This window comes from Eutrema salsugineum, unplaced genomic scaffold (genome assembly GCF_000478725.1).
Source record: "Eutrema salsugineum unplaced genomic scaffold, Eutsalg1_0 scaffold_20, whole genome shotgun sequence".
Lineage (NCBI taxonomy): Eukaryota > Viridiplantae > Streptophyta > Magnoliopsida > Brassicales > Brassicaceae > Eutrema > Eutrema salsugineum.
Window position 1 is genome coordinate 47112 of NW_006256828.1, and position 9548 is coordinate 56659.

At 37.4% G+C, this 9548-nt stretch overlaps 1 protein-coding gene across 1 annotated transcript; it reads right to left on the minus strand.

Moving 5' to 3' along the window:
* Positions 1 to 6089: 6089 nt before the first annotated feature.
* Positions 6090 to 8517, minus strand: LOC18016182 (berberine bridge enzyme-like 26). The gene is made up of 3 exons (XM_006397990.2): positions 8466 to 8517; positions 7630 to 8189; positions 6090 to 7482 (listed from the first exon to the last, which is right to left on the minus strand). The coding sequence occupies exons 2-3, from the start codon at positions 8130 to 8132 to the stop codon at positions 6357 to 6359; spliced, it is 1629 nt and encodes a 542-aa protein (XP_006398053.1). The 5' UTR covers positions 8133 to 8189; positions 8466 to 8517; the 3' UTR covers positions 6090 to 6356.
* Positions 8518 to 9548: the final 1031 nt, after the last annotated feature.

A 9548-nucleotide genomic window follows, 5' to 3' on the forward strand; every position in this document is an offset into this window, starting at 1 on the left:
TGGACGCGGACATGGTCGTGGCAACCGACCTAACCTCAGTTATGGTCCTGGTCGTGGTCGAGGCATCACCAAGCCGACCCGCCACACCAACCCCGATCACTCTGCTTGTACCAGATGTGGGATGTTCAACCACCCAACAAAGCAATGTCGCACCCCCAAGATCCACTGCGATCTATACCAGAAGTACGGAAAAGCTCCTGCTGAAGCCAACATGACTCAGCCAGTCGATGCTGCTAACCTGGAAGGTGACGACCTCCTTGATGATGAGAACACCACAAACGAGCAGACCGACCCCATGGACTATGAAACAGCTGATCTCCTCGATTAATTCAATCATCTGAAACTCTGATACAATTTGATTTTGTTCTTTATTTTTTTTCATTTTGGGATTTGTTTCATTTTTTTTTTCCATTTGCCTTTATTCTCAGACACTGCTTTACTTTATGATTTATCACATTTTCTGAATTCCTCAATACTGAATTCTATCTTCTATTCATAATGAAACACACCAGCAAATGGAAACCATAGTCGTAGATAGTGGATCCAGCCACACTATCTTAAGAAATAAAAGTTACTTCATAAACCTAACCTATCAAACCGCAAATATTAGCACCATCGCGGGTCCCTCAAACCTTATCGAAGGATATGGCCATGCCTATGTGTTGCTATCAAATGGCACACAACTTGAAATACCAGATGCTCTATATTCTCCTAGTTCGAAGAGAAATCTTCTGAGCTTCAAGGATATAAGACAGAATGGTTTCCACATAGAAACCCAAGGTCAAGGGAACAAAGAATCCCTCCTAGTCACTAAAACCGTAGACGGCCATAAACAAATCCTCGAAACCATACCCGCGCTCTCTACTGGACTTTACCATGCTAAAGTCAGTATGATTGAAGCTAATACCACTCTCAAAGCCCGGTTTACTGATTATACTATTTGGCACGACCGGCTCGGTCATCCCGGTGCAAATATGATGCGTAAACTAATTCAAAACTCTCAAGGGCATACCTTCAAAGAAAACCGAGCTTATCCTCAACACCTCATGTGCACAGCTTGTTCTCAAGGCAAATTGATCACTCGGCCTTCACCAGTTAAAATCTCTAAACAAACACTTCATTTCCTAGAAAGAATCCAGGGCGATATCTGTGGACCTATACATCCATCTTCCGGACCATTCCGGTACTTCATGGTCCTTATAGACGCATCGACCCGTTGGTCATATGTTTGTCTCTTGTCCTCTCGGAACCAAGCCTTCGCTAGGTTCTTGGCCCAAATCATAAAATTGCGGGCCCATTTCCCTGACTTCCCACTAAAGACTATCCGCCTTGACAATGCTAGTGAATTTACCTCACAAGCGTTTAATGACTACTGTATGGCCATGGGGGTAACCGTGGAACATCCTGTAGCACATGTCCATACTCAAAATGGATTGGCTGAATCATTCATTAAACGCATTCAATGGATAGCCCGACCATTACTCATGAGATCAAAGCTCCCGGCCTCAGCATGGGGACATGCAGTATTACATGCTGCTGAACTCATACGCATCCGGCCATCTAGTGAACACAAATATTCCCCATCCCAACTACTCTCGGGTCATGAGCCAGACATCTCCCATCTCAAAACATTTGGGTGTTCAGTATATGTACCCATTGCTCCACCACATCGAACCAAAATGGGACCTCAAAGAAGGATGGGAATATATGTTGGTTTTGACTCTCCCACCATCATAAGATATCTCGAGCCAACCACTGGAGATCTCTTCAAGGCCAGATATGCGGATTGCCAATTCGATGAATCGGAATATCCCTCTTTAGGTGGTGAGACAAACAAGCTGGTCAAAGATCTTTCATGGAATCAAACATCATTAAATTGGCAAGATCCTCGGACTCTAGAATGTGATTCAGAGATCCAAAAGATTATTCATTATCAAAAGCTAGCTAATCAATTGCCAGATTCCTTTGCTGACCCGACCAAAGTAACCAAATCGTACATCCCAGCTTGTAATGCACCAGTACGAATAGCTGTCCCAACGGGACAGACCCAAGTTGCTACAGAGTCTGCACCACGTCTCAAACGGGGCAGACCTCTCGGTTCCAAAGATAAGAATCCCCGGAAATCAAAGAAAGGTGCAATAACCGAAACTGGGATTCCTGCAATATCAGACATAGCCGCGGCTGAGACTCAATCTAATGAACCCTCAATGGAAGTTCGGGACGCCGAATCTCCAGGTTCAGAAGATAACAATGAGATCTCCATCAATTACAATATGTCCAGAATACAATGGAATCGAAAAGAAGTCGACTTAAATGCACTCTTTGCATACAAAGTAGCACTTGATGTTGCGCTCACGCAAGAGGATCTAGAACCCACGTCAATAACACAGTGTACACATCGAACAGATTGGCTAAAATGGAAAGAAGCCATAAACGTGGAGTTAAAGAGTCTCAAACTCAGAAACGTGTTCGGTCCGATCTTCCGGACCCCATCACACATCAAGCCAGTGGGCCACAAATGGGTCTTTGTGCGCAAAAGGAACGAACTCGGTGAAGTCGTTCGATACAAAGCACGGCTTGTAGCACAAGGATTATCACAGAGACCCGGAATCGATTATGAGGAGACTTATTCTCCAGTGGTGGATGCAACAACATTCCGATTCCTCATAAGTCTGGCCATAAGAGAAAATCTTGATCTGCGGTTAATGGATGTTGTAACCGCATATCTCTATGGGCCCCTGGACAACGAAATATATATGAGACTCCCAGATGGCATTGAACTAAAAGACAAAAATGCATCTCGAGATCAATACTGCATCAGGCTGAACAAATCCTTGTATGGACTGAAACAAAGTGGGCGTATGTGGTACAACCGCCTCAGCGATTACCTCATCAAAGAAGGCTACAAAAATGACCCCATCAGTCCATGCATCTTCATCAAGAAGTACTCAAACAAAGGATTTGTAATCATAGCAGTATACGTGGATGATCTAAACATCCTCGGAACATCTGGTGAGATCTCCCAAACAGTCGACTGCTTAAAAGCAGAATTCGAAATGAAAGACCTAGGCAAAACAAAGTACTGTTTGGGATTACAACTTGAGTACATCAAAGGAGGAATCCTTGTGCATCAATCGGCTTATATCAAAAAGGTACTCAAGCGATTTAATATGGACCAAGCTCACCCATTGACCAGCCCAATGGTAGTTAGAAGCTTAAGTGATGACCCTCTTGGTCCCAAAAAGGATGATGAAGAAATCCTTGGTCCTGAAAAGCCATACCTCAGTGCTGTAGGAGCGTTAATGTACCTGGCTAGTCACACTAGACCAGACATATGTTTCGCCGTGAACCTCCTCGCTCGATATAGTTCATCTCCAACTCAGAGGCACTGGAACGGTATAAAACATCTCCTAAGATACCTTCGAGGTACTCAAGACTTAGGACTCTTCTATACTAACCAAAATAAAGATGGGTTAGTCGGCTTCGCCGATGCAGGATATCTATCAGATCCGCACACTGCCAAGTCTCAAATTGGCTACGTTTTTACGCATGGAGGAACAGCCATCTCTTGGAGATCAATGAAGCAGACACTCACTGCCACTTCATCAAACCATGCTGAAATCCTAGCCATTCATGAGGCTAGTAGGGAATGCGTCTGGCTGCGCTCCATGACTCAGCACATCCGCAGAGATTGTGGTATGGACGAAGACACACAGCCCACGGTGATGTATGAAGACAACGCGGCATGCATAGCTCAGCTCAAGGAAGGATATATCAAAGGAAATCGGACGAAGCACATTCTACCGAAGTTCTTCTCAACCTCTGGCAGAAGGACGGCACTCTCAGCGTTCAGCAGGTCCGATCCAGTGAGAATTCAGCTGACCTCTTCACCAAATCATTGCCTACTTCAACACACCGGAAGCTCGTCAAACAGATAGGAATGTATAGACTTAGAGATCTGTAGTGATGCTACAATCAGGGGGAGTAATGCGTGTTGTACTCTTTTTCCTTCACCATGGTTTTGTCCCACTGGGTTTTTCCTGGTAAGGTTTTAATGAGGCAACATTCCCCAGCGCATTATCGAGATCCCGATTGAGTAGCTGACCCGGTTCACTCGTCTAAGGGGGAGTGTTATAACACATATCATATATGGACTCTTATACCGGCCCATTAGGTCCATCAGGGCATTGTACTTAACCTAGATTTCCTATGTACTCTATATATACATTCCAGTGATTAATAAAGTTTCTAAGTTTTCACAACAAGTTACGATTATTTTATGACAACAGTTTTCTGGAACAACTTAACCTTTTACCAACCAAAAAAAAAAAACAATTTCCTGGAACCGTGACAGCCAATTTTCACACGTCTTGAAAACGTTGACTCGTTGACTTTGTGTAAAAATACTAAAATTTTAGAAATGCACGTTCATACCGATTCGGCGTGAATATAGTTTGACTGATTATAAAAGTAAAACCAAATTAAGTGGCTTTTTTTCTAAATATTTTGTTTTTAGTTAACATTGTCAACTATACACATTTGTTTTGAAACGGCAATGGTATTAGTAGAGAAATTACTATCTAACATGTTTGGTCAATTTCGTTTCTATATTTTAGAACAAAAATTTTCTATACAATCGCATGAATTAAAAAAATATACATTAAAACCTCTATAAATTAATAATATCGAAACTATAATATTTTATTAATTTATCGTATAATTAATTTATCTATAAATTAATAATTACTAATTTATAAAAAAAAAATTGTGTTCTACTTATAATTTTTTAAAACTTTCTTTCCAATAATGTTATATTTAAAATATAAACAAATCTCTCAATATAATTTATGATTAACAATCATAGCTATCACAATAAAATAATTTTAAATAGCATATTGAATTATCCATGTAAAAATATACATGAACATGTTCATAAGTTTAAAATTTATAAAAAAAAATCATGGCGATAATCCGTATTATTGATGATAAAATTAAAGATAACACTACCATACATTTAGAAACATTTATATTAAAAAAAAATTATCACATTAAAAAAATCATTATAAATTTTGAATAATATCGTAAAACAACAATAAAAGCTACTAATATAATAATTAGATAAATAAGACTCAATAAAATTTTAATTTAAGTAAAAACAAACACATTAGTTATATATTAGAATATTATATTTACATATATTTTCATAAATTTATATAATTACTAATTTATGTTTTTGTTGGGACCATATATTTACACATGGATTTCCAAAAAAATTATTATCTTATCATCTTATCGAATTTGATGGATTTTTACATTGTCCTGAGTTGAAACTAACAAAATTTATTATTTTATAGTGATTATAAATATATCGAGTATTAATTCATAGAGGTTCTACTGTATATGGATAAATTTTTATAGATAAGTTTGTCAGTTGTGATAAATATTTAATTATATAACTCAGGTTGTTAAAGTTTTATAATATTGAATTCTAGAGACAAACCTATTTCAGATCCGGTGGTTGACGATTATTTGGCCACTATGTTTAGGGTTCGATGTCGAGAAAAAATGTGAAAATATATAAAGTATCAGTAAAAGGTTACCGGAAATCTCTAACTTAGTGTAAGTTGAATTGTTCAATGGATTTGTATATGTTACGACCACAACTGTTTATCATGAACATGGTACCATGTAAAACCGTTTATCATTTATTTCTATAGTGTGAATATAACTCTGTTGTAAAGTCATCCATACAAAAAAAAAAAAAAATTGTAGGATTTTCAGTTACAAACCAGACGACAAACAAAAAAAAAACTAGATCAAATAATGAAAATTGTATACCAAAAAGCTTTAACCAATTTGAATTAAAAAGCAAGTGTCCTCAAGTAATACCTTCATCATCATCTGATCATCTTTTGGTTTTAGGAAAAGAATTAAGCCCATTTTACAAGAGTTCAAATCAGATTGGAATTTAGAAAACCCACTTTACAAGAGTTCATTATAATGAAGCTAAACTACTATAATTCTAAATCAAAAAAGGACTTTTTTGCTCTCTATTCACACACACATTAGTGAATCTTAATCCGATTAAAGACACAGATTTTATGTTTCTTTCTTATTAATCAAACATACATATATATATATATATATAAGAGTTCAAGACAGACCACCTAAAATTAGGAAAAACAGAGCATAGCAAAAACTAAAAAAAAAAAAAACAACTTGGCTGACATGTTTAGGTTAAAGAAAGTACTACAAACATGCTTAATATTATTAACTAACAACATTTTCTGAAATACAGAAGAACCATTATCTGATTTCTTCTGCAGGTTTATTCATATTTGATAATTTCTTGAGATTTAGTCTCGAACCGGCAAAGGTGGGATACTCTGCTCGTGTCTGAAGAAGTTCTCTGGATCAACCTTTGATTTAATCTTCATCAATCTGTTGAAGTTGCCTTTGAAGTACTTAGCTCCCCAGACTTGAGCTTGCTTGATGCTTGACATGGCGGTTTTCTTGTTCTTTCCCAGGTCTAGATCTCTGTAGTTCACGTAGGATTGTCGTGGATTGCTTGAGACATAGGGCGTCATGAAACTGTAGAGATCTCTGATCCAGTTGATGTGTCTGCTCGGTCTCTTGTCACTGTCTGGCCAACTCGTTACGTACTGAATCTTGAAGATGACTCCTTTTCTATGCGGAAAAGGGATTTGTGACTCAGGGATTCTCGCCATCATTCCTCCGTAAGGATTCCATATCATCATTGGTATGTCTTCTTTAAGCAACTTTTGAAAGATCCCTTTAAGCCCTGATTCAGGAATCGGCTTCTTGACGAAATCGGATTTGGCTTTGAAGTTGATCTTTGGGAAAGGAGACTTCCCTTGAAGCAAAACATGAGTAGGAGTGCGGCTAGAGAATCCAGAGATGTAAACAATAGATTCGAGCCAGCTCATTTCGATGCAATCTTTAGGTGTTAGACCTAGCTCCGGGAAGCTCTTCTTCATAACATTCATCAACGCGCCTTTGTTTCCAAGAAACACAGCATTGTACGACGTCGTCGCGGTCTTGTTCCCGTTGTTTCCAGCTACGTTGAAGATCACTCTGATGAATAGCTCATCAACAAGCTTGTCCGCGACCATTTGCCACTTTGAAAGAATCTTGTTGCCTGCGTCTTGTTGTAACGTTTTGGTGACGGTGAAAACGGTTACAGTCTTTGGAACAGGAACAAGCTTGATTTTCCATGCAAGAATTATGCCAAAACTCCCTCCTGCACCTCCTCTAATCGCCCAAAATGTATCATCTCCCATTGCTTTTCGGTTGAGTACTTTACCGTTAGCATCAACGATCTTTGCGTCTAGAACATTATCTGCACCAAGACCGTATTTCCTCATCATGGAACCGTATGCACCGCCTGTTAAATGTCCACCGATGCCTAAGCTCGAGCACAAACCTGCCGGAAACCCATGTACTCTGCTCTTCTCTGCAATCCTACAGGTAAAAAAAAAATAGTTTGATCAAAATATACAATCAAAAGATTCATCGTAAGAATACTAGAGATAACTTGGCGAGCAAGATGTGTATCTTGTTCTCCAAGGTATCTCTAATAAAAAGATTGTTTTGCCTTAATTTATATACTTGTAATAAAGTTCACCAACTGTAGCACCAGCTTGAACCCAAGCACTATTGTCTTTAATGTTGATGTTGATCTGTCTCAGTTTCGACAGGTCCATCACTATAAACGGTCTTTCCATCTCTGAGACATAAGACAAGCCCTCGTAGTCGTGACCGCCACTTCTGACACGGAAATGAATTCCGAGTTTCTTGGAACAGATTATAGAAGCTTGGACTTGAGACTCGTCGAGAGGTTTGAATATGAATCCTGGTTTAGGCATGGATTTTGTCAAGAACCGGAGATTCTGAGCTGTGGATTCAAGAACTTGGCTGAACATAGAGACATTTTTCGCTGGTGCGAAAAACGTGTTTTCGAGTGGGAAATAAACATGAGTGTTTCTGTGAAGACAGTTGATGAATTGGTCTTGCAGGGAAGCTGAAGAAGTTGGTGTTATGGTGTAAAGTGAAAAAAATAAGGCCAATATTGAAAGAAAAGAAAGCACAGGGGATGGTTTAGAAAGTGCCATTCTTTTTTGTTAGGGAGCTCTGCTCTATTGCTTGCTACTCCTTGATACCAATTGCATCTGCAAAAATTCAGTCTATAAATGGATAAAAAAAATCTATACCTTTTTACACGCTCTTCTAAAAGTTTCCACAAATGTAAAACTTTTTGTTTGTTCTCTATGAAAATTATTGCCCAAAGGCCCAAACCTTTATGATAAAGTAGTCACATTGAGTACCAAAACTGAAGGAAGTCAAATTTTTCATCATTGGATTGTTGATTTTAATGATACCACTAAGAACTCAGTGCCCATATTAAAGGTAAAAGTATACAAACAAAGTTATTCGTAGAGACTTACCAACTTGACCGGAGTTAGTTACGTTTCACGGTGGAGACGACGACGACTGAGACTGAGACTGAGACTGAGTCAAGAATTTAGAAATATTGAGGAAATATGAAATTGGTCGTTCAGTTTTAAACGTCAGTGACGGCTAGTGTGAGACAACCAAAATATTTTCAAACTGACCTAACGTGACGTGACAGACATTTTTGTTCTCTTGTGTTTGAAAAGCGTTGCAGTTGGTATCTGTAAAAAACTAGAAGTTTAGGTGGCAAAATATTCGTGATATCCTTGTTTTGAGCAGTTTTTGTGTTTTGGTTTAATCTGAAAAATCCAGAATAATTATAATTTATTTTTTGTTAAAGGTATAATTATATAATTGTATAATTATTATTATTTATAAAGTAAAAATACCCCAAAATACCATTAAACAAATATCAAAATTTAAACCAAATTAAAGTAAACATAAAATTTAATTATTATTATATTAAAAAGTAAATGTGGTAGATAACCTCGCTCGTGTTCATAATTAATTAGAAAAGACAATATTATACTATTGCGCATTTTTCAATATGGCACTCTTACCCCTATATATCCAGCTCGATTTTTCTTATCTTTTTCTTCTTTCTCTCTACCTTTCTCCACAAATATTTGACAGCAACCTTTTTTTGATGTTGTTTCTATTCCTCAAATATTTCAATGCATATCTGCTCAACTATTGTTCTCCGTGCTCTAATGGTGTAAAAGACTGATTTTTTTTTAGCTTCTGCAATATAAGTTTTTTTCAAGTTCGATTTGATTTCTCCGAGAGAACTAATCAAAATTGCTGAGTTTATCTAAATTAAAGTTATTTTAGTTTTGTCAGTTCTCTGAAATTATATATTTGCTGATGTAAATTAGAAATTATGTTTCTTCTCTAAAATTATGGATTTGAGATTGAGAGAAAGATTATTGAAGACGGAGATCTCGATTGAGTTACGTTAGGAAAATGTTAATCTGAAAGTTAACAATCAACAATTTTATTACTCTATTAATCAAATATTAGAGATCTATTTAATAATTAATACCATCCAAAAATCATTTTAACATATCAAAATAATA

Bases quoted from the DNA above. Each gene is read 5' to 3' on its own strand.
- LOC18016182 (XM_006397990.2), bottom strand. From the start codon at position 8,132: ATGGCACTTTCTAAACCATCCCCTGTGCTTTCTTTTCTTTCAATATTG. The intron at 7,483-7,629 runs GTATATAAATTA...TTTTACCTGTAG, and splicing joins GTTGGTGAACTTTATTACAA to GATTGCAGAGAAGAGCAGAG.